General features: G+C 34.0%; 1 protein-coding gene across 3 annotated transcripts in view; it reads right to left on the bottom strand.

The window, feature by feature from the left end:
• The window catches only part of PRMT3 (protein arginine methyltransferase 3), a 123,905-nt gene that overhangs the window by 92,286 nt on the left and 4,818 nt on the right, over positions 1 to 26,801 (bottom strand). For all 3 annotated transcript variants that reach the window (XM_025459763.2, XM_025459764.3, XM_025459765.3), the window contains 4 exons: positions 20,163 to 20,322; positions 18,470 to 18,614; positions 14,254 to 14,319; positions 5,634 to 5,755 (listed from right to left, as the gene is read on the bottom strand). In XM_025459763.2, the coding sequence (XP_025315548.1) occupies positions 5,634 to 5,755; positions 14,254 to 14,319; positions 18,470 to 18,614; positions 20,163 to 20,322 (493 nt within the window). The remainder of the gene's footprint in view (positions 1 to 5,633; positions 5,756 to 14,253; positions 14,320 to 18,469; positions 18,615 to 20,162; positions 20,323 to 26,801) is intronic.

Below are 26,801 nucleotides of genomic sequence, written 5' to 3'. Positions count from 1 at the left end.
AAGAGGAATGTTGGTAAAAAAGAAGTAAAGGTCAAGTATGAATCCCAGGTTTCCTATTTTTACCTGTGAGAAAAGTGTCAACATAATCAACGTAGGTCTGTTCTCTCAGGTCTTACTTATTTCTGTAACCATGGCAATAATTCTTGACCAAACTCTAACAAAATTCCTGAACATTCACTTAGTTAAAGGGTAATGATGCTACTCTATGTGCCCCAAGCCATGGACCAAGCTAAACCAGGATGACAGCATGTTTAAAGTAAACATGAATATTCCTGATGTGCACCTGGTGTCCGACATGCATTTATACCAGAAGAGTCACAGAGCAAGTGCCTATGCAACCAGCTCTCTTTGAGAACTCTAAAACTCAAGCAAACTTCCTTGTAGAGACATCAAACATGTGTCTTTGAGGTTTGCAGCTAGAGAGAAAAGTACATCCTGTGTGACTCTTTCAAAGAAAGGATTACTTGGGAGCCTCTACATGACGTCTTCACTAATGAATATCTTTTTTTTTGCTGTCCCTGAACTGCCTTTTGCTGTAGTAAATCTTAGCTGTGAATACAACTTTATATTGAGTTACAGTTTTCCCAGTGAACCACGGGACTAATGGGTAGTCCTGAGACCCTCAAAACAGGATCTCTGAGTGGACAGGAAATTAAGGGTTTGGTGGGGTGGGAGAAGAAATGAATTTAATTTCCTTGTATAGTGCCTTGATCATCTTCATTACCTTCTGTAGAATTCTATGGTTTTTGTGCAGGAAGTAGGCTTTGTTGTTGTTGCTATTGTTTTTTAGCATTTTAGTCTCATTGCCAGTTCAAAGTTCTCTTCAGCTTTAACTCACTCCTCTATGTTATTTCTATTAAATTTACAAACAAAATATGAACAAACATCCTTACTTCAAGAATTTATCCTGGTATATTTTGTGATCTTGTTCCAAATCTGATAGATGGGTTACCACTATCTTTGAAATCATTATGTTAAATTCATTCTTCTTCAAAGACCCTTACTAAGCACTGCCATGAAATCAGACATTTTGCTAGGTGTTCTGAATAAAAAGATTAAGATATAGCTCCTGTCCTAGAATCGAGAGGACACTTAAATAAACATGACAACAGACCAAATATTCTCTAGGCTTTTCTTAATGTTTCATTTCTAACAGTATTCTAGATACAGGCAATATAAAAGATTGCATCTTTAATGTCATAGGGAGACTGCAAGTATTACATTATAGCTGTATGATGGATCAATCTTCTCAGAAAGCTCCTCTGCAATAACATGCAGAAGTCTGAATAATGAACTACTCCATGGCTGAGTCAATGAGAAGCCAAAGGCAACCAGAGCAACGATAAAAATATTACCAGAAGCTATCCCTGCTTCCTGAGGATGAACACAGTATACAATCGTCTGGCAATTCAATAGCTTTGCTATCCTTAGGTAAGTTTATGTTTCTAAAACAATCATTCTCTGCAGAGTTTGAAGTACAAAGTATGACAGCATGAGTAAGAAACAATTTCTCATTCCTTCCATATTTCACTTTGAGACCTATTTGCCCCTGCTAATGTAACATCTTTGAAAACCTATATTCTATGTTATTCATGTCTGCAACCTCAAAACTACAAGCCTGACCTTCTTAAGCTCAAGTATATATATATATATATGATATATATTACATATATAGGCCCTAATATATATGCCAGTTTACATTAAAACAATATTTACACCATTCTAAGCTCATTTCTTTAGAAATATCAGATTGCTTTTTTAAATAAAGAAGTACTAATTATTTTATATTTTGAACATAATTCAAGGACTGTCAACTAAACATACTTAAAAGTAATGAAAAAATGCATTTAAAAAGCATCCCTCTTTTTGAATTTAAACTACTTTTTTATAGATGTAAACTTAAGAGTTTTAGAGAAATTCTACTGTGTACAGATTTCTGACAAAACAGCCTCAGAAGAGCTAAAGACAACTCACAGTCTGCTAAGTGGAAGAGCTGTTTTCATTGACTGATGATAATTCTAGAAAGCTCCAATATACAATAATAGACAAGTATAAGAGAAGTTGAGAGAGGGAGCCGGAGTGGCTCAGTCAGTTGAGCATCTGACTCTTGGTTTCAGCTCAGGTCATGATCTCGGGGTCATGAGATTGAGGTCAGGCTCTATGCTCATCCTGCAGTCTGTCTGAGATTCTCTTGCCCTCTCCCGCTGCCCCTCACCCCCATTGAATGTATAAGCTCTCTCTCTAAAAAAAAAAAAAGAAAGAATAAAATCTTAAGAAAAAAAAGAAGTTGGGAGGAGATTTCAAGGGAAGAGAGTGAGTACAGAATAAGAGAGTATAGAGTATATATGGTATAAGAATATAGAATCTGAACAATTGAAAAAAATGCAGAAAAGAGAGTCGTCATATTTGGGGGGATTGCTACAATAAATGATTTTAGAAACAACCAACAACAACAAAAATATTATCTGAGGCACTGGTGCCAAGCTAAACATACCACTAACTAATAATATTCCAATTACTACTAAAATTTAGTAAGCAGTTACAGATCAGCTACTTTGCAAAGCACCATAAATGGATTCAATCCTTATAACAATCTTATGAGATAGTTATCACCATCAACCTCATTTTATAAAGGAAGAAATCAGAGATTAAAGAAGTAATTTGCCCATTATTAAATGGCTAACTAATCAAAAAGCCAAAACCAGAAATCAAGTCATATGATTCCAGATGCTGAGAGAAATATGCTACCCTGCCTCCTCCACTGGTAGAATGAGCCAGTAAATTGTGGGAATATTAACAGTAAACTGTTTCCTGCATATCCTTTTAGAGAGACATTCACAAATAGGAGAACAGAAGTTCTTTTACCCAGAAGTATAAATTTCAAATTTTCAAATGAAGACAAGGGAAAGATGCTTATAGACACTATGGAAATAACTATCTTTTTCACAACTATCTTTCACAACAAAGCTAAAAGGTTTGATTTTCAAACTCTATAGATTCTAAGTAAAGCAAACTACTGCATACAACTAACACATAACCTGTAGTAGTTAAATGGAGATACAGCATAGTAAATTAGCTGTGAGGATGAACTATGGAATCAGATTGCCTAGGATCTAATCCTGGCTCCACTATAAGTAAGGAGACTCACTTTTTAATCTCCATGCCATAATTTCTTAATCTCTAGAAGAGTATTCATATACTGTAATTATATGAACCTCAAAGGAAATTCAGTGAGTATTAAATTAACGTTAGCAGTTTGTATTATTAAAATGAAGTACCTAAAACTAAGTGCTAAGTCATTTTCAATAAATGCCCTTATGTAAAAGTTCCATATACTGCAACACTAAATTTTATATACAATGAATGTGAATATAATCATTGTATTAAGATATTTCTAAAAAGTCACTAGGAATTCTATGTGAAATAAAATGAAACAAAACAATACAAAATGAAATGTGTATTATCACTATCCTTTTCCTTTTCTTCCATAAAGGAAATAAAATGAGAGTACATCTAGTCTCATTTTGTAGAAACTAAAAATTCAAATTAATATGTAAATGTAGGGCAGCCCCGGTGGCGCAGCGGTTTAGCACTGCCCGCAGCCTGGGGTTTGATCCTGGGGACCCTGGATCGAGTCCCACGTCGGGCTCCCTGCATGGAGCCTGCTTCTCCCTCTGCCTATGCCTCTGCCCCTCTCTCTCTCTGTGTCTCTAGGAATAAATAAATAAAAATCTTAAAAAAAAATAGTAAATGTACATGGTCTTTTAAAAGGTCAAAGCTTCAAACAGAAATATGTTATCATAATCTTTCTATCGACAATTTTTTTAGATATTTCTTCTGAAACAATCTCTTCTTTAGAACACTGGTCCTTGGGATGCCTGGGTGGCTCAGCGGTTAAGTGTCTGCCTTCAGCCCAGGGCGTGATCCTGGAATCCCAGGATTGAGTCCCACATCGGGCTCCCTGCATGGAGCCTGCTTCTCCTCCCTCTTGCCTGTGTCTCTGCCTCTCTCTCTCTCTCTCTGTGTCTCTCATGAGTAAATCAAATCTTTAAAAACAAAAAAAAAAGAACACTGGTCCTCATATTTGTTTGGATGGCAATGCACAAGCAAGTGAGGGTGACTTTATGGACCCCCCAAAATGATGATGATGTCCTTAATGGTATAAGAACTAGGAAAAACTTTACTAGATTATAGAGTTGTCCATATATATGCAACACATATGCATTTTCTCCAGTATGAAAAAAAATAACAACAAAGCCAGATCTATGAAAAATCTAAGCAAGACCAATATAATTTCTTCATTAATATTAATTTGGTACTTGTTAATAATAGTAGCTAACTTTTGAATACTTGTTATGTGCCAAGCAATATGCCAAAGAGATTTACATGTGTTATCTTTCTTATAATTTATCTTGCTCATAATCATATGAGGTATTCATTATTATTTTATTTTGATAGTGAAACAACAGGTTTCAAATAGGTTAGATATAATTTAATTGAAGTTCAAATAACTGGTAAATGGGAGTAAGGATTCAAACTAATCCTGACTCAAACCTTGTATTCTGAACCACAATACTACACTTCTACATTATGCAATAATATCTAAAAGTTTAAACATCTTACATAATTGTATTTAAATTTTATACTAATAAGAAAGAATTACTATTAATCAATTTTAAGTAGCAATGGGAGGATTATTTAAGAACTGTTATTGGGGATTTAAGGTATGTATCGTGATTATAGTTTATAATATTGTATTTACATACTTGAAAGTTGTTGAGAGAGTAAGTCTTAAATATTTTCAAAACAAAAAGAAATGGTAATTACATGATGCAATGGAGGTGCAAAGGAGACTACCTTCTCAATACATCTGTTTTTTTAACACACCAGGTAGTGATAAAAAAAGAAAAAACAACATTCTCTCTTGGGGAGAGAATGGCTGAGAAGCTCCTATTATTTACTCTGGAAATTACTTCTAAGTGTAAGGTGCTTTGTTCAGTACACAGTTAAAGAAATCTAGTTCTGTACACTATAGTTCAAATAAAGGCCTTCTTACTGTGACATAAGCCAAATGTAAAGTCAATCATTGATCGATTAACCTAACTTAACTCCTGAAAGAGAGGAGATATTTTTAGATAATAAAATTGTTTTAGGGGATAAACTAAATCTAGTCTGCCTTGTTTTTAGTCATTCTGGAATTTACTTATTTTATTTTGAAGAAGGCACAAAGGTTAGTGCTGTAAAAAAGAAAAAAATATAACCCTTAGTTTTTGGTCTAATTGCTATTTGCTAAAGGAATCATTACTGAAATAAATATTCAGTTTGGCTGAGTCCTCTAACAATATTACCTTATATGTCAATGGTTTCTAGTTTTGTATAATTAGCATTGGATAGGAAATCATATAAAAATAATTTTCATCATGACAACTGTGAAAAGACTGTTCATAGCTCAAACATGTCTAGCTCAATCTAACCTAAAATCTTATTATTCTGGAATGAATTTTTTAAAAGACAAATGTCTTGACTCTGTTAGATAGCTTTTAAAGTTAAGAAGGAAAAAAAAAAGTTAAGAAATAGAATGTTGACCATTCTATTTAAAAGTAACCTTAAATCAAGCCTTAAAATACATTTACCTTATGATATCCATTGCCTGGTAAAGTATTTCAGACTGATCAACTCCAAGAACCTTCTTTGCCCCAGCTTTAGCTGCAAACATAGAGAGAATTCCAGTTCCACAACCAACATCCAAAACTACCTGGTGTGATTAAAAAAAAAAAAAAAAAAACAGATGTTATTGAGAAGGTCTAGTATTTTAAGTTCTATTCATGTATTATGAAACTACTGACAAGGAATAGACTACAAAATTTTAATATTTTATGGATCAACTTTGGTAGTAATTTCTATTCAAAGAAACAAACTGAATGAGTTGTTTTTTTTTTTTTTTCTTTTTGGACATATGCTCTATCTATCCCCAACATGGGCTTGTTGAACTCATGATCCCCAAGATCAAGAGTCTCCTGCTCAACTGTTCTCCTTCTCTACAGCCAGGCACCAAGTTGTTTTACATTCTCAATAGTATATTTGACCATATTCTACTACAATCAGATGCAACAATGTAAATGAAGAGATGTTTTACATGAAATAAGCAATTTCTAATATTGTTTTTAATTTTCCTATTTAATGTATGCTCTAATTTAGGCTTAGTAATTCTAAATTTTAGCAGAAATAAACTTTCAAAGTTTGAAAGGCAGGAATTAAGCAGTATAACCTGATACAATACAACTAAAAAAATGCTTATAAAGGAATTCTAGAGGTAGGATATTACCAAATTCCCTCCATTTCCAAAATAAAATATTCAACTCATTTAAACCATACCGGCATAAAAACAACAAATTGGCTTCTAGAATTTAGGAACTTCAAAATAGAAGTTTAAAAAAAATCATACTCAAAAAAAAAAAAATCATACTCATTACCATTGGTGAAGTAACAAGAATCAAAGTTTAACATGATACTGGGGACAGGTAAAAAGCAATTATTTCTAAATCAAGAACTGCATGCTATCTCTAGGATTCAGTATAGTGAAACCTGCTCTATTCACAGTGAAAAACAAAAACAAATTGCTCAGGACACACATTAAGCCAATAAATACTCAGAGGTACACTATTCTGTGAAATTACTGAAAACTGTAGTGCCTTAAGTATTTCATTATTGATGGTCTAAAATCCTATGTACTTATTCCAAAATATGAAATGATTTTATTTTTCTCCTGTAAATAGTCACAGAGTTAAGTGCAGGCATTGATCACAGTGATGGGATATGGCAACAACAAGGCCAAGTCTCTGGCTTAACGAAGCTTACCATCTTGTGGAGAAGATAGCCAGTGAATAAAACAAATATAAAATAATGTCAGGTAGTTGTGCTTTAAGGAAAAATCAAGCACCAGAGTAGAGGTTAGAGCAGGGAAGAGGGGATACAGCTTTTTAGAATTTTAATTAGGTCTGTGAATATATGTTTCTGACACATGTGAGCACATAACTGCAGGAAGTAAAGGAGCATGCGATACAGAGATCTGGACAAGTGTCTTCTGGCCACAGAGAATATTAAAGGAAAGGCACAAAATTCCAGGCAAAGCAAGACCAATGTGGCTAAGCTGGGTGAGAAAAAGTTGCTTGGATGGGAGGTCAGGGTTTAAGCAGGGGCCATATCACACAGAACTTTTGGATTTTATTCTGAGTAATCGGAAGTTACCATAAGAAAAACAGAACTAAAATTAAGAATTTATTAAACTGTCCAAGAATTATTTTATTCTTCAATTAGGTAATATAGTCACATAGTTTAAACAGCAAGAACTGCATTTCTTATTTCTCCTTCAAGAAACTTTTGCAAATATAATGCAATACATTTTTTTCCTTGCCCTGTTTACACAAATGGAAGCATACCCACTGTACTCCCTACACATTTCTTTTTGTACTTAATAATGTAATGCAAAGCTCTTTCCATCAGTTTACAGAACTTCTTTCTCTCATATAGTTGGTCAAGGATTCCACATAATGGCTATACCATAATGTATGGATCCAGTTCTCTATTGATAGACATTTAGATAGTTTCTGAAATTTTACCATGATAATCAAAGCTATAGATAACCTTATACCCAACCCCATTCACACAGGAATAAATCTAAAGAATATATTCCTAAAAGTGAAAACACCGTGTCAGAGAGAATATACATATTTGTAATCATGCTAGCTTTAACAAAATAAATGATCTTCCGTAGTACAATCCAACCAGCAATATTTAAGTGCTGATGTCCTTACAGGTGAGACTAGCGTGTGGAACATACAGTCACACTTTTGGCTTTTTGCCAATCTTGCAAGTACAAAATAATGATATATTGGTTTATTTTTTTTTTTTTTAAGATTTATTTATTTATTCATGATAGAGAGAGAGAGAGGCAGAGACACAGGCAGAGGGAGAAGCAGGCTCCATGCCGGGAGCCCAACGTGGGACTCGATCCCGGGACTCCAGGATGGCGCCCTGGGCCAAAGGCAGGCGCCAAACCGCTGAGCCACCCAGGGATCCCCGATATATTGGTTTAATTAATACATGCATTTCCATTATCATGAGGTTTCGCATCATTCCTTATGCTATAGAGCCACCCGTAGTTCTTTTATCAACTGTCTTAGACCCTAATTTTCCAGTTGTCTTTTTCTTATCAAATTTCTAAATCAAACTTCTCTTATCAGACAACAGTTCTCCATAAATTAAGGAGATTAGACCTCTATAACTTGGAATGTTTCATCATAGTTTTGTCTTTTGATTCTGCTTACAGTTATTTTTGTTATGCAGAAATTTTTTACTTCAGTAAAATTCATCAATCATGTCTTCTATGGTTTCCTTCTTGGTTCTGACCATAATTCTCTCCCCATCTTCTTCCCTCTTTCATCCTTATACAATTCCTCTCAGTATATTTGTGGTTTCATTTATATATATTATATATAATGTTATTTATATATATAATATAATGTTATAATATAAATAATATACATACATATTTTTTTTATCATAGTATACACTAAGAAGTATGCTTTTAACTTTACTTCTGTTCAGATGGCCAACCAATTATTCCAACACACTATTAAATAGTCTGTATTTCTCCTGCTAATTTGATATGTGATTGTTATGATCTGAATATTTGTGTTCCTCCAAAACTAATATGTTGAAATCCTAACCAAAGGTGATGGTATTAGAAACGAGGGTCTTTGGGAGGTAACTGGTCCATAAGGGCAAAGCCTTCATGAATGAAATTAGGACGCTTATAAAAGAGGCCCCAGACAGAGCCCTCTCTGGAGGAAGAAGGGATGTCCATGAACCACAAAGCAGGCCTTCACCAGAACTAGCCATTGCCATGATCTTGGACTTCCCAGACTCTATATAACTGTGAGAAATAGATTTCTGTTGTTTCATGGTATTTTTGTTATAGCAACCCAAATAGACTAAGACAGGGAGGGACCTTGAGCATTAAGTAAAATGTCTGTGTATATTCTGGTCTATTTTGGATTTTTATTTTGCTTTGTTGATTTATATAATCATGTGCCAGTAACTATTCTAATTACAGAAGCCTTATAAAACATTTTAGTATCTAAAAAGGTGGTCCACCCTCACTGTAAAATTTTTTTCACAATGTTTCTGGAAAATTTTGTGTATTTGTTTTTTTTATTAGAACAAGAGAATAAACGTGTCTAGGTTTTTTTAAAAAAAAAAAGTCTGAGTAGCTTTATGGGGATTGAGCTAAAATTATAAGTTAATTTAGGGAAAATGGACAATTTTAAGTTTTCCTATTCAAAAACACAGTCTTTCCATTTGTTTAAATTATCTATCATGTTCTTCAGATTTAAAAAGAACTTTTCACATTAGTCCTGCACCTTATTTAAGTTTGTTCATATATGTTTTATCTTGTTTTGTTTACTATTATAAGTACAGTCCTTCATTCCATTATATCTTGAAAATACAATTTACAGGAACTACTACAGAAGAGAGAAAATCTAAACAGCCAATTTGAAGAAATAAAGTTTTCAAAAGGCTACTATTCTGTATCTCCTATCCTGTGCATCTCCAAGAAGGATAAGGCTCATATGCTTTCATAGGGAAAATCTGGTTCTGCACATGTGCCCCATCCGAGTGAGTCAGTAGATTTTAACATAACTACTTTTACATACAAAAAACTTAAAGATTTTAAGATGGAAACTACACATCATTCCAAACAAAACTGAAACTTTTTTAAAGTTACAAACAAAATGTATTAACCATAAGAGCAAGAAAATACTATAATAAATAGTATATATGCTTAGAGTACATTAGTTTGAAATGTTATGTGGCATCAAAGAAAAATGGAAAAATATATAACACAATTGTAAGTGATTAAGTTCCAAGAAACTTTCACTGAAATAACTGCAGAATTTAAAAATAAAAGGTCAGTGTGAAATTTAGAAGTTTAGTATTTACTATCATATCATAGTATGATACTATAGTATTTGGCAATGGTGACTGGTTAAATCAACAAGCACACACTGTTTATGTAAAGACAGACTGGTGGTACTAACACCATCCATGGTAAATAACCCTTTTTGACCCAGGAAGTCCACTGTTAGGAATTTATCTTATCATTGTACTCCCACATGTATTTTTTAAAAATTTAAATATTTTATATTTTTATATGCAGTTTCTAGTATTAAAAGTTAAAACTTATGGACATTCTTACATTGGACATATGAGCCATTGAAAGAATGATAATAAGGAATCATCTCTAAGAAAGGTTGCTGAGTGGGGATGCCTGGGTGGCTCAACGGTTGAGCATCTGCCTCCAGCTCAGGGCATGATACTACAGTCTGGGGATCGAGTCCCACATCAGATTCCCTGAGAGGAGCCTGCTTCTCCCTCTGCCTGTGTCTCTGCCTCTGTCTCTCTATGTCTCTCATGAATAAATAAATGAAATCTTAAAAAAAAAAACAAAAAAAGGTTGCTGAGTGAAGAAAGCTAAAGTACAGAAGTATATATGTCATAGATTCCAATTAAGGTATGTGTTCTTTTATAACACTACATATACATACACATATAAACATAATTTATATATATATGCATATATAATAGTATATATATATGCATATATATATATATATATAAATCTTACTTAATCCTGCAAATGATGAAAGTGAAAGAACTTAAGAGAGGGAAGGTTAACAGGTCTAGGATCATACAGCTGGTAATCTGTAAAGCTAGCATGCAAATGTAAGTCAATCTGCTTCTAAAGCATGTATTAAAAAATATTTTAAATCACACATTATTTATTCTACCTAGCTCAAAATTAGGTAATAAACTAAAACTTGATAGAATCAAAGGAAGGTAGAAATGATGATTTAAAAACTAACATTATTTTATAAAATGGTGAAGGAATTTGATATTTTCTAAAAAAAAAAAAAAAAAGAGGAAACATGTATCAATTTAATTTTAGATAATAATCAAAAGCATAGTGAAGGCACCTAACTGTGAATTTCTTCAATGGACTACAAATAGAAATTAATTATGAGGGGTGATAACACGATTTGCCACCCAAAGTTAAATTAAATCTGAGAAACCATATGGCCTCCACAGGAGGTTTGTGAATTCACACAATATTAAGATAAGAATAAAGGAAAAGAAGGCAAGGAGGAAAGAATGGAGGGAGAAGAGATGGAAGAAAGAAACACATTTTTAATAATTAGCATCTTTCTGAAAAAGAAATCTCTACTATGAGCCTACATAGCATGATATAGAAGTAGTGTTATATGAAGTTTGTCAACCTAATGGAGATAAAAGCAAAAAAGAACAATGGTAATAAGACTTAGGAAAACAAGTTATTTCATACACTTTTAAAAATAATTAGATTTAAATAAATTTATGAACATATTCTATCACAGCACACAAAAAGCATATGGCCCACATTTGAAAAATAATGTGAATTAAAATATAACTAATGGATCTCACTCTAATTATTCATTCTATTTTAAAATAATGGTGTTTCAAGTGCAGTGGCACAGGGTTAAGGACAGTAACCTAGGAGTATAAACCCTCAGGTTTGGTTTTGTTTTAGTTGCCTGTTTTAGGGCAAGTCAATTAATCTACTGGTCTCAAATATCTACATGTGCAAAAGTAAATAAATACTTGCGCTGCCTTGTTACAGGTATATTATATACAGTGACAATGTGTTTGAAAGCAATTTGATATAAATTATCAAATGCTATTTAAATATATGGTAGTGGGCAGCCCTGGTGGTGCAGCGGTTTAGTGCCACCTGCAGCCCAGGGCGTGATCCTGGAGACCCTGGATCGAGTCCCACATCAGGCTCTCTGTATAATACCTGCTTCTCCCTCTACCTGTGTCTCTGCCTCTCTCTTTCTCTCTCTCTCTCTGTCTCTATGAATAAAGAAAATCTTAAAAAAACAAACAAAAATATATATATGGTAGTATATTTTCTAAATCTGTACCCATAGTATATAAAGAAAAGTATTCCAAATCATTTAAAAATATGAAAGCTCTAGATTATTTAATATTGTTAATTACAGAAATTAAACCCTGAAAGTGTTTTAAGGAATTAAAAAGATAGGTATAATATTGTACATTGCAGTATATTTTTGAGAAGCCATAAATGCCAAGCAAAACTAATTACGTACTGATTAATGAAAGCATTTTAGAGAAAGTGCTAAGGAAAAATACTCCCAAATTATTAATAAGCTGTTTTCTGAGTTTGGCATATTTAATATCTTCAGTAAGAGCAGTAAGTAAAACACAACTAACTGAAACTTTATATATTTCCCATGGGCATGTATTTTGTCTGAAAATGTACATTATATATATACATATATATATATAATTTTTCTATAACACTGTTACAAATAAAAACCTTAAAACAGAAAGTAACTGTGTATGTCTAGGAATCCACGAAGATGCATTCCATATACATAAAAATATTTAGAATTACTTAATTCCTCAATAATTAAGCTTCTAATGAAAATACTTGTGCCTTTTCGGTGTATTTTTAGATAAGACAAATCTATTCAATAGCATACTGAAAAAAACTTTTAACTTACTTTCACTTAACAAATCCTTATGGCAGTCATATCAAAAAGTATTAAGAAAAGATGGCTCAAAGAGAGGCTTTGCAATTTTAAAAAACTCATAAAATTTTCAAAACAGAAGGGGTTGAAATATTTTCATATTACAGATGAGGCCCAAAGAGATCCATCCACTTGTCTAAAATTATATATCTGGTTCCTGAGAAGCCAGGCAGGACTAATGATGCCCAGACCAGTACATGCTTAATTTCTCCACAACATATTACTGAAAAAATCAAATAAAAATCTGAGCACAGTCTAACTAGAAGTATAAAGCAAAATTTTTAATAGTAACATATTTGCTTCACTGGGAACAAAGCAGTTTTTAGACTTTAATAAATTGCTCCAGCACTTGGTAAATCTAAAAACCAACTATAAAAAAATTCTTAGTCTCTGCTGTAAATATAAAAAGCATACAAAAAACCTAAGTACAAAGAACTGATAAAAACTAAGATTTTTTAAAATAAAATCACCTATTTGTCTATAGGGGGATCAGTAAATACAAAAAAACCACATACCATCATAAACCTTTCATGTTAGGTAATGCTCTAGCCAAGATATCAGAGTACCATATAAATCTCAACTGTCTAACTCAGCTAAGTCACATTTTAGTGAAACACAGCTCTTGGGAAACAGATATGGAAAATGAAAAACAAATCTATATTATATTCCAAATAATACACAAATCAGGAAAAGAAATTTTTTTAAATATAAAGGTTGTTATTCATTGCTACAATATCATGTAAAGCTTATGAAATAACCTCAGAGAATAAAATGAAGGTGAAAGGGAAATTTTAAAAACCTGGTATGTTGTCAATATAGATGTTCTTGAAGTGGAAAGGGTGAGGAAAAATTCCCAAACAAAGGTACGTGGCAGAGGTGATAATATTTTTGACTAAATTAGTGGACTAATTTCCAATAAGAAAGGAAAAACAGAAAATCTGAATTTCTAAGTAAACATGCCAATGTAGAAAGGGAAGGAAGAAGTGAAGAAGGAAAAATGAAAACAATTCATGAGGGAGGAAAGACAAATGACACATATTACGCGCACACACACGTACACAGTATGAAATTTCACATTTGAAATAACCTGAAATGGTACTAACTATAAAATATAAACTGTCTCAAAATAGGTAAATGAGGTCTTAAAAGGAAGCATATAAAATAAGTTCTACCTTACAATATTTGACCCTACTTATTAATAATAACTTCTTAAAATTATTTATTTTTAGCTAATTAATACAAACTAGAGTAATCATTAAAACTATGCCTTGGTATGGGACTTATCTGATACATCTGAAATTCATAGGAATCACAGTAAATAAAAAATATGGTTTAAGCAAATAATCTGAATAAGCAAAGTTTAACTAAACCTATGTCACTGTAATTTATGAATTTCAATTTAAAAAATCTGTACACCAAGTGACAGCACCAATCAGCATTTCTGTTATCAGGATCCTGCACTACAGAGAAGCATCATAAAAGTCTTCCATGAAATAAAGCCAGAGTAAACTAAATCAACTGCTATCACAATGATACCCAAGAGAGGACTTCTACTGTCCAAGATCCGTATGAAATGAACAATTCTGTAGCCTATGCTACTCACCTTGTCTTTGAAGATATGTGGATTTTGGTATATAAAATCTCGGTAACTTTCTGTTCGCACTTTGTCCTAGAGTAGAGAAAGAAAAACACTGTTTACATGGTAGACTGAAAATATAAAAATTTCTAGGAAGATATTTGTTATTTTATCGCATATTGCTAGTTTCCATAGCTACTGTTTTCATGAAAAGCCAAGCTTAATTTTTTTTCCTAAAAGAAAACAATAAAAAATGGAAATGCCACAAACACACAAGGATAATCACTGAAAGTCAGATAAGGGATGTACATATTTTTGTCTTGATGTTTTTGTCTTGATGTGTTATCACTTTATGACTTCAACTGGTTAAAAAAAAAAAAAAAGACTTCAACTGGTAATTAAAGCTAATAGAAGCTGAACATAATGTTTTGTTCCTTTAATAGGGCCTGGGATCAGGAGCCTGACTCCCTGTAGTGGAGGGAATCTATGTTAAATGTTAAAATATTATATTAAAATATGGGAGAAAAATAACCAAAACAGATAAATGCTTACAATTGCATATAAAAAAATGAAACCAAAGGGAATATGGCTTTTCTAAGAATGACACTTATCAGCGCCCATTTGATTTATAATCCTGTTTTGTTTCTAGAAATGTCTGTAGTAGGAAATGATGCTTAAAACCCTGTAACCCAAAGGTAAATCATTTGAGCCATGCAGCTCACATTGATGAGACTTCTGCACTCTGGAGTCTCACACGACCTGTGACCAAGACAGGCACCGGATGATAACATTTATTTTATTTCATGAATAGGGCCGATTCCCTTTTAAATTATTTCAGTTGAGATAGACACAGACAGCAAATTAAGCAGTAAGGGCCTCTGCTGCCAAGTAAATAAAATGAGCACAATAAAAATAGATTAGGAATTCCAGTTTTGGGTTTCACACTAGGTAAAAAGAAATGTTACAGCAAATGCTACAATATAAAAATTTATGGAATCCATACCCTTCAAAAAAATTTTTTAGGCCAGTATTGGGATTTTGGAAAAAAATAAAAAATAAAAGTCTTAAATTAAAAGCCAAGTTGTTTTACTTAGTTACAGGATATAAGAATGGAGAATTACAGAATTCCATGTTTTTTGATGGAATTATTTTAAACTGGTTTACAAAAAACTTCTTTTTAAATATTTTATTTATTTAATTATGAGAGACACAGAGAGAAAGGCAGAGACATAGGCAGAGGAAGAAGCAGGCTTCCTGCAGGGGAGCCTGATGTGGGACTTGATCCCAGTTCCCCAGGATCATGACCCTGAGCCAAAGGCAGACACTCGACCACTGAGCCACCCAGGTGCCCCTAAAAACAGTATTTTAAATCAGGTTTATTAAACCTTTCCCTGCAATTACTTTAAGAATTACTGGAAGAATCTAATGTTTAAATAGATTTACTAATATTAACTTACCAATCTTAAAAGTCTTTTAAAAAATACCATTCCATACATTTGTCATTTTTACACTCTTCTTATACTACAACCAGTGATTTCTGCTGGCTGAACATCAGTCTAGGAGGCAGGCGCTCAGAAAGCTCTCGCCAATCACACTGCCTCACCACTGCTCCAACTTGATCACGAGCACCCAACTCCAGTCCTAACTAAATTCATGCACCACTGCTCCCTTAACTACAGTCCTTCATCCAAGCTCTTTCTACAGACCCATCTGCTTTCATTCACACGTTCACTCTGATGCAATAAAATCCAAAGTGTACCAGAGTGCCTTGGACACAGCAGAGGTTCAATTTAATAACTGAAATTTTGAAAAACCACTAAACGTGAAAATGCAAGCAAATGAAAGACTAGCACTCATAACTACTTCTAAAAATGTATTCTAAAACACTAATGTTTCAATACAATAAACAAAAATTTTAAAAATTATTTTCTTTCATCGCCCTATTTAAGAAACACAAAAGAATAAAATTAAAGCTCCAATACTAAGAAGCAAAATAATTGTTTAAGACTAGTAAAGTGTCATGGAATTATTCCTACAAATATAAAAAAAATTAAGAAAGAGACTATAGAAAAGTATATACCATAAATTTTACAAATATAAATAACAGTATGTTCTAAATGTGTAGGCTTATGTAGCTGGAAGGAATGTAGGCGTCAGCTGGAGATACAATGAGAAGAATGCAGTAAAGAAAAATTATCTAATAGTACCATGATCTGTGATAAATGTTCACCAGGATAAACAATATTTTTCTTGGAAAAAAAAAAGAGAATAATGCGTCTCAGATTTACAACATTAGTCAACAATGACTGTTCCTCAGAAAGATAAGGTGGGCAAAGGATTTTGAAAGTTCGTGTAATCCATCCTTCCATCAACTGTATGCTGAAATTCAAAACTGAGATCTTCATCTCAACTCTAGAACGGGAGATCACAAAATACTTTTATTTATAATTATGATCACAACATATGCCACAATAGTGTCATTGAAATATGAGACTAAGCAACCAAAATTCCAAATAACTCTTCCTATAAAAGCAAGGCCATCCTAAGCGTTAAAGTAAATCCTATACAGTTTCTCAATTTTAAATTATTTATAAAGATCAAGTGAGATTCTAGTAGTAGCACAACCTTAAACAGATTATGTGAGCTAAGAATTGTTTTAAGAAACAAATTACTGCTTGATATACAGAACATTTTCTACTCATCCACATTTTATAATTTAGCAAAATATAAAATTGATAAATAGTTCTTTTTGCATGGAATAGGTCCTTATTTCCTCTAAAAACTTAATCAAGTCATCCCCGATGAGAGGTAATTACATTGTGTAACAGCTAATGGGAAGTGAGGCATGGAAAATTATACTAATAGGGATTCTTAAATGATTCTCTAAAAGGGAAAAGGTAGCACTGGAAACTTCAAGTTGGAACTTCTTAAATCCGTATGTACGTCAAAAGGACTTAAAGATACAAGATCAGGTGTGAAGATCTTCTAGTAATGGATATACGGCTACAAATTTCCAAGACAGAATTTGGAAACAAGTAGTCAAACCGGGTTTCCTTGATGATTGTACCTAGGACACTTTTATGTGCTATCTATTTGGAGTCTCAATAAACTTATCTGTCTGAAAACCCACACAATTTCCACACCAAAGGCATTAAAGCTTGGTGGCATTTAGATTAATGAGGTGATTTAAAATAACAAACATGGGCTTAAGTTAATTCCTTAAAAAAAAATTCTAGACACAATAAAATTAATTTTAACAAAGAAAAGAGAGTAAGTCAATTTCCTTTAAACAAACTCCCTCTGGACTTAAGAGAACTGTTATTTATAATGCTATACCATTCCCAAGTGACAACAAAAAGCACAACCGTGACATGTCATTAGTAGAGAAATGACATGACATTGATGCATTTGTGTCAGGGGAACATGGTCTTAGGGCTTTCCAAAATAAAACAATCTGGTGAGGAAGAATTTAGGAATGAATTTTTTGTTGGTTTATTTTAAGAAAAGGCTGTAGCATTGAAAATTCACAGAGATGAACATCTAACATTTAAATAAATTTTTTACATTCCACCACTTGTTTTACTATAGATATTTTTAGTTTTACCAAATTAAAAAATTACATCTTACTATTTTACAATCTGTAATACATAATCAAATGTATAATTACCAGGCAAAGCTAGAAATCTACTTCTATTTTATATGGACATTATAAAAATTAAAACAATCAAATTTAAAAACCTTATTTGACCAATTTAGGAAATTCTTCTACATATTAATGATTTCAAGTGTAAAAAAAGTTATGCCATGACAACTGTGAGATTTAGAATTAAACTTTGTACCAAAGAATTATTTGCCCAAATTGAAGTCATACTGCTATTTAAAACACTAAAATTAATCATCCCCTTTGTACATTAAAAGGCAAACGTATAATTTGTTCCTATTTAATAGCTGCTTTTGAGAAGACCTAAACCAGCAGTTTTTTCCAATGTTCTATTTCAAGTAAAAGTAAAGACTGTATAATAAAGATTAATAATGATCTTAAACAGAATTTACAGTTGACTGTGATGCTCCTGTAGTCTTTTCCACCCAAGATGTGCTATTAAGCACCAAAGATTTAAAAAGCAATTCTAAAAAAACAACAACAACAAAAAAAAACAGTTTTCCTACAGCATATATATTAAAAACTTGTTTTATTCTATTTTTCCTTTAGTATGGATTTGGTGGGTTTGTGCTCTTTTCTAACCTTTAGCATTTCTTCATGTATCCCATAATGCCCGTATGAGCTGAAATAAACACCATCCTCATCTTCCTGGAGGTCTGCAATGGCAGTAGTAGATGACGAGCAGGTTCTGACATCTGCGTTCATCACAAAATCCTGAGCAAATTGTCTGTAATCAATTTGAAATACACCCTTGAGACAGGTTTATTGGACCATGAAAAAAGGAAAGGCTAGAGGTTGAGGGAGAGGAAAGTGGAGGGAGTGGAGAATGCAGTGTGATGAGCCTTCTAACTCACATTCTATCTTAAGCAACTGAAAGCTCCCCCTGCTGGATCTTAAGCAAAAGCATATTCAAACCGAGATGTCAACATTTCTTCTGCAAATCACAAAAACACTGCCAGCTGAAGATTATAGCCATTTGTATCTTTCAACTGAACAAAAGCACATTCTCTTTATTCAATATCTCTACTGTTCTAAAACCTTATTTTAGCAACGGAATCAATGTGGTATATTTCAACACTATTAATATTCTTTCAAACCATATCATCTCAGGGGAAGTGTTCTATGGGCAGAAAGGTGACTCAAATTGAGAATTACTAGGTATGCCACCACCACCCACTGCAGCTCTAAAACTCAATTCCCTCTCTGATCACAATGTATTAAGAATCTATAACGTGGGATCCCTGGGTGGCGCAGCGGTTTGGCACCTGCCTTTGGCCCAGGGCGCGATCCTGGAGACCCGGGATCGAATCCCACATCAGGCTCCTGGTGCATGGAGCCTGCTTCTCCCTCTGCCTGTGTCTCTGCCTCTCTCTCTCTCTCTCTCTGTGACTATCATAAATAAATAAATTTAAAAAATTAAAAAAAAAAAAAAGAATCTATAATGTATATGGGGGAGAAACACAAAGAGGTAGATAGTAGAGTTGTTGTTGGTTAATAAATTAACCAGAATAAAATTTCAAAAATGGGGAGAGGGAACCACAATCAAGCTATCCAATGTTCCCTGCTGGACATCCCGGCAAACCATCAAGTGGGTACTAGGGAAATGGCAATTGACTTACAAATCCAACAGCTAAAGCTATACTTGGTAAAAACGCAGAATCTCAGGCCCTATGTCAGACCTCTGAATCAGAACGTACAGTTTAACAAATTCCCAGGTGGTTCATATGCACATTAAATTCTGTGAAGTACTAAGCCAGTAGAAGGCTAATTTACTCACTGGAGAAAACCATCCTATGTATCTGGTTTTCTAACTGAATACTACATAATTATACTTTGATTCTTTAAAAACAAAAATTTCAACACTGTATTGTCCTCCAACCTAAAAAAATATTAATTACTCTCCTTTAAAAGCCTAGGAGAAAAAAAGTAAATGGAGAAATTTATTAGATACAAAGCATTTCAAAGGAAAGCAATATCAAAGAACAAAAGCACTCAAGAGGCCAACACTCCCAGAATAATAACCATTAGTACAAAAGTAATTATAAAGAAGTATGTGAGAAGAGGTAAAACCACAAAATTTTATGTTAATCAACTATATCTATAACATATAAAAATGCTAATATTAATTAATATCATTAATTTAAAATAAATTTAAAATTAAATACCTACATTGTGCTTTCCAGTATATGAAATGTTTTACCATATTCCACCTTATTCTTAGTGGTATTACTTTTAGTATCTAAATAAATAATTTTCTGTAAGATTGATAAATTACTTCATTTTTTGCAGATCCTCACGTGCTCTAGCTAATGCAGCTTCAGCAGACAGTGCCCTGGCTTCCATATGTTTCAATTTTTCAACAACGGATGTGTTTTCATTGAGGCCATTGGGATATGAGAATGGGACTGACACTGGTTCATAAAGATCTTCTACATCTAAAGAAATAAATGGACATTATTATCAGGACATCTTCTGACAATGAAGCAAATATAAACATGTTATCAATAAATACAAAGTGCCTATTATGCAGCCAACTGAGAAATATTTGTAAAAGTATTTCTAATTAAATATTTAATATTCAAACTGTTTCCATTTAAATTTAAAAAGCATGTTGTTACTCTAAGTTTTTCATTAGGGGGCTAAATTAACCATATATAAATGCATTAATTATACTGAACTAAAACTAGGAAGGAACAAAAAAAAATGGAAAAAATCCTTGAATGTATTGACTACCAGGTTTCTTTTACACACATTACATTTCATTTCACCCTCAAAACAAACCTAACATGTAACATTTATTCCTATTTTAAGGCATGGGAAATATAAATTTCAGAGGAATTAAGTGACTACAGCCCAAAGTCATTTGGCTGTTTAATGAAAAAAACTACGATTCAAACCCATGCCTGCCCTCCTAGCTCATATTATTGCCAGTTCACCAGGTCCCTTCTCAGACACAGGTATGACATTTAGATATTCATTAAGGACAGTGTGTGCATAAGGAATTCTACACATTCAGTAACTTTTTCATCCTAAGTAAGGGATACTGCAATCTATACATCAATGTCTATTGCTGATATTACTGACATCCTAATTCCTAGTATTAAAAATTCTTGATTTGACTTTAATTTCACTATGTATGAACTCATTAACTTCCACTGTAAAACTAATACTTCTGCTAACAGAAATTAATATATGGAGTTAGTGAGTGAGGTCAAAATCCCAGTGTCTATCATTCAGTCCAATTAACTCTCTGATCAACTTAAAGCAATAAAAACAATGCATTTATATTTTCTCTTCAGTACAGCACTTGGAGAAATATGGCTTTTTTTCTTATTCAGTTTTTAGTTGTGACACTTCTAGAGTTGAGACAAAATAACTAAGGCTTAATAAATGCATGGGAATATTGTAACTTAGAGACTATAGCCTAAATCGAACTTATAAAAGCAGTAGTACAATATGCCACTAATCTCTAATCAGTCTGAAGAAGACTGAGTCACTGTTTTAAAAAACTATACATTCATTTATTATTTAATTCACCAAAAATTAATGAGAGCAACAAGATACGTTAAGGACGGTACACCATATCTTCTACTCCTTACTATATAACTCTGTGTATCTTGTTTTCAAACTTCGTCAAACTGTAAGCCAACTTGTTAAGTTACAGATTAGAAATGAACAAAGGAATTGATTTCTTTGCTTTAAAAGGTTTGTTTTGCTCTTTGCTGCAATAAAAGAACAGAAACTTTCAGCACTAATAATATGGAGACAATCAGATATATTAAATGTTGAATGTTGAAAAGAAGAAAGGGTTCAGTCAACATTAAGACCCATAACTATAATTTATTAAAGTCTAATTAATAGTTCTAAGCCACATTCAGAAAGATGAATCTCCACATCTACATTCTGTCTCAGGAGGTTCGAATCTCCTAGATACTTCATTTCAGCAGCTAAGAACTACCACAAAGGACGGTCAATTTATCAAGAAGACCTAACGATTATAAATGACTATAAACCTTACAAAAGCAAAAACTGATAGAATTAAAAGGCAAAAATAGACAAATCTTCAGTCATAGAAATGTAAATACATCGCTGTCAATGATGAATTAGAAAAGTTAAAAAACATGTAAAAGATCAGAACTAAAATATTCAGCACCCTGAACTCTATCTAGAATACTGCACCCAAGAACTGTATCTGACACTTCTGTAACAGTGATTTTGTAGTCTGCTCATCAACGTCGGTTTTTCAGATGTTTTTTTTCATTACCAGAATACAGTTTTACATTTTTGACAAGAACAGCAGAAAAATGATGTTGTATCCTGAGTGCATTTTACTAAGGTGTCAATAGGATTTATTATTGGTGATGTTAACCTTGATCAGTTGGCTGTGGTAGTGTCTACTGGAGAAGTTAACATCTCCTCTGTATTTAAATTTCTTGGGCAGATACTGTGAACTATGCAAGTCCTATTCCACCTTAAATTTTTGCCCACTAATCTTAGCATCCATTGGTGGGTCTTTTCTGCAAGTTATTACTGTGTTGTTCGCCTAATGGTGATTTTCTATTTTTCTCTTCCCTTCTACATTTACTAGTGAAAATCTTATTCTAAGTTTAAGTTGGGAGATCCCTGGGTGGCGTAGTGGTTTGGCGCCTGCCTTTGGTCCAGGGTGCGATCCTAGAGACCCAGGATCGAATCCCACGTCGGGCTCCTGGTGCATGGAGCCTGCTTCTCCCTCTGCCTGTGTCTCTGCCTCTCTCTCTCTCTGTGTGTGTGACTATCATAAATAAATTTAAAAAGAAAAAAAAAAAAGTTTAAGTTGCTCCTTCTTCATGTATTTCTTTGGTTGATTAGGTCAGTTCGGATCCAAGCTATTTATTCCGTCCTATGGGTTAAAACCCAATACTGCCACTTTCTGTATTGATCAAATTAGCCCAGCTTCAGCCATTAGCAGTCCTTCAGGTTGGCTCCTGAATTCTTGTGTAAGTCCCCACCTCCCCCCATCTTTTAAGTACTTCCCTGCTTTGGGGCACAAGCTGTTCCAAACTCATGTTGTATCATCCTGCCCAATCCATGGAATCAATCACTTCTCTAAAGAGCCTTGGTTCCTTTTATTGGATAATGGTGTTAAAATCTGGGCAGTAGGCATGCTCATTGCTACTGGAGTTTTTCTAGGCTGTCTCAACAGAGCTAGGAAATACATGTGTATATACCAACCCAAATAGACACACATGCCTCTATTTCTGTATCTATCTCTATGTACATTAAAAACTGTGAATTCATGCTGGTACCTCTGATACCAATCTATCACCATAGGACTCATTTCATCCTACCCTTTTTCCTTATCTGAAACCTCCTTCTCTAACAGTGAGAAACACAGCTCTTATTATTCATAATATATTTACTTGTCCATGCTATTACAAAAAAAGAAGTCCCAGGATTGCTAATCCATACCCTGCAAATAACAACTTTACTGACATCACAGCATTTATGTAGTCTTTCTACTTGGGAGCCTCAGCACAATATCCAGTCAAGACTTTCAGTTACTTCCACAGCTCTTTCCTTCCCCATCCCCTTTGGCAGTTACATTATTCCTTTGTAATATGGTTAGGTTCATTTGTTAGTGTTTGGATCCCATTTTGGACCATCACTACCCTCATACATCCTGGTTGCTTTGCTGGTTTCTTCGTTACATGAAGGCTATGAGAAATACTACTACAGTCCTAAAAGTCGGGGCTATACAAAAGGTACTCTCAGAGAAATGTCGTTCCCTTGTTATCCCTGTTACCTCAACCCCATTGTGCCCTTCTCTCCCTCCCTGTCCCACTAAACCCCATACTTAACTACTCTCTTTAGTTTCCAGTTTATCCTACCTGTATTTCTTTTGTACAAATGAGCACACACATGCATTTTCTCAAATCCCTTTTTTTCTTACATATACAGAATATCTTACTGTAGATACTCTTTTGAGTTTTGCCTTCTCCTATTTAACAATATGTCTTGGACATCACTCTATCGGTTCAGAGATCTTTGGGTCTTTTTTTAGTAGATGGTGTGGATATACAATAGTTTATTCAACTACTCTCCTAAATGTATGGGCACTTAAGTTGTTGTAAATATTTAAAAATCACAATACTATACTTAATAATTTTGTATATATGTATTTTCAGAATATTGGAAGTATACCTAAAAACAGATTCTTATCAGTGAAACCACTGTTAAAAAGTAAATGTGTGTACAGTTTGGTTAGGTGTTGCCAAAATTGCATACTACCAGCAATGTATGACAGTGCTTACCTCCTCAGCTTTATCAACAAAACATGTCATATTTTAAAAGTATTTACCAATCTGATAGCTAAGAAATGGCATCTCACTGTTGGGCTACTTTTGAACCTTTGGTGAACTGTCTAATCATGTATTTTGCCCCCTACTGTTCTATCAAGTGTTTGATCCTTTGTCCCTTAATGTAGAAGAGTTTGTGATGGAGACAGACCGGAGACAGACCGCACAAGTGGGGGGGGCGGGGGGGGCAGCAGGCAGAAGAGGGAGAAGCAGGCTCCCCAATGGGCAGAGTCCAATACAGGGCTCAATCCCAGGACCTTGGGATCATGACCTAAGCCAAACGCAGATGCTTAACGTGCTTAACGACTGAGCCACCCAGGTGCCCCTACATTGTACTCAAAAAGAAAAAAAAAAAAAAAACCACACATTTTATTTACTTCGATTTCATTTGTTTTTCCCTAACATCCCCTTTTCTGATCCAAGATCTTATCCAGGATACTATAATTCATTCAGTTGTCATGTCTCCTTTTTTTTTTCAGTTGTCATGTCTCCTTAAGCCTCTCTTAGCCATGACAGTTTCTTACATGTTCCTTGTTTTTGAGGACCTTGGCAGTTTTGAAGAGTATTGGTCAGGTAGTTTATAGAATGACCTTTACTTTGTGTGTCTCATGGTTTTTCATAGTTCAACTGAGGTTATCAGTTTTGGGGAAGAAGACTAGAGTTTTCTCTGGTGCCACTCACATCATATTATATAAAGAGTTCATAGCATCAACATGATTTATCACTGATGTGATATCTGGCCCCCGCCCCCCATACTGTACTTTAATTGCCTATTTTCTTAGTCACCGCCTTTATTATTATTTATATTTATTTATTATTATTCAATCATCTTTAAATGCTCAGAGCCTCATACTTAGAAGATGCTCAATAAATATTTACTGAAAGGCAGTGGAGATGCAATGGTCAGTAATCAAGCTTAGAGCTGGGAGACCGACAAGCTTCTCTTCCACTTCTCTCCACCAATGGCTAGGAACACAGGCTATTTGAGAGAAGCAGGCAGTAGATGGTGTGGAAAGCAAGGGCATGCCCAGTTCAAGTTCTCCTTCTTTTACTAAGCTGCTTTAAGTGGTCCAGATCAAAGTCATGGCTTCTTCATCCAAACTCGTAGGCCTTATTTATTTACTAATAAAAATAAATTCTCCTTTATTAAGCACTTACTCTGACAGGTACTATGCTAATATGCATTACCTTTGTGACAACTTTCTAAGGTAATGTCATTATCACCTTTTTACAAATTAAGGCTAAAAGAAATCAACTTTATATACCATTGGAGAGTTAGTCAATGCAGATCTGTAACCACCGTGACCAGCACACAACACTCAGTATATGTTGATCTGAATAATCTGTTCCTCTTCTGAACTGTACTACCTTTTCTACTTCTCATGAAACTTACAACACTTGACCTTATAACACAAGACAGATATTTAAAAACAAAACACTTACTATTAAGACTGTGGGCTTCCTATGAGAAAGATTCATTCTTCATGTTTAGAAACATTTAACATTACTATGTTCATGTGAGTATTCGATAAACGATTTTGAATATAGGAAGTCATGAAGAGCACTTAGTAGGCACTTTGTCATTTATCAAAGAGATCACTGTGGTCACTCCAGGGAGAAATGAGATTAGAGAGTATTTGTAAAAATAGGAAAGAATCAACCTGGGACTCACCAAATTTGGGAACTAGAAAGAATCATAGAAATCTGGCCCAGGTTCTTCATTTTATAGATGAAAACTTAACAGAAAGCTCTGTCCAGGGTCACATAGTTCCTAAATCCTACACTGAGGAGCTTACTACGCCAGCACACCGCCACATAACTTAATGATGGTCCTTCTCATGGAAATGAATAGTTTTCCACAGTTCTCATACTCATCAGAGAACGGTTCAACTCCACACGGTCAAACTTCTGTATGTGAAGGTACATGTCTGTTTAGAATGGTCCCACTAATCTGAACAAACCCTCTACCTCGCCTGACACAAGAAACATGGAAGAAAATATAAATAAGGGGGAAAAAGCAAAAAACACTAACCCTGGTAAGTAAGAACAATAAAGTATCTATAAGAAGCCAAAAGAATTTTCACAAGTTCCCTGTACAATAAGGAATGAGCCAGGGTGCCCAGGTGGCTCAATCAGTTAAGTGCTCTACTTGACTCCTGATTTTGGTTCAGGTCATGATCTCGTGGGTCCTGTGACTGAGCCCCCACCACAAGCTTCACACTCAGGGGCAAGTTCGCTTGTGATTCTCTCCCTCTACTCCACTCGCATGTGCACACAACTCTCTCCCTCAATAAATAAATAAATCTAAAGAGTCAACTAGAGAATGAGCAAATGCACACAGCAAATAACCAAATAAGAAAGCTATAATCAAAAAAGGAAAAATGAATGAATGAATGAATGAATGAATGAATGAATAAATAAATAATAAGGAAAGTGGCCCTGCCACATGGAAGGCTATAGAGTTAGTGTGAACACATGGAAATTTAAGTGGAATCTGTTCTGCATCAAAACAAAATCTCAGGGATGCTGGGTAGGTCAGCAGTTGCGTGGCTGCCTTCAGCTCAGGGCATGATCCTGGG

The sequence above is a fragment of the Canis lupus genome, chromosome 21 (assembly GCF_003254725.2).
Source record: "Canis lupus dingo isolate Sandy chromosome 21, ASM325472v2, whole genome shotgun sequence".
Taxonomy (NCBI): Eukaryota; Metazoa; Chordata; class Mammalia; order Carnivora; family Canidae; genus Canis; species Canis lupus.
Note: the sequence above shows the minus strand (reverse complement) of the source record. Positions and strands in the feature narration are given on the sequence as shown.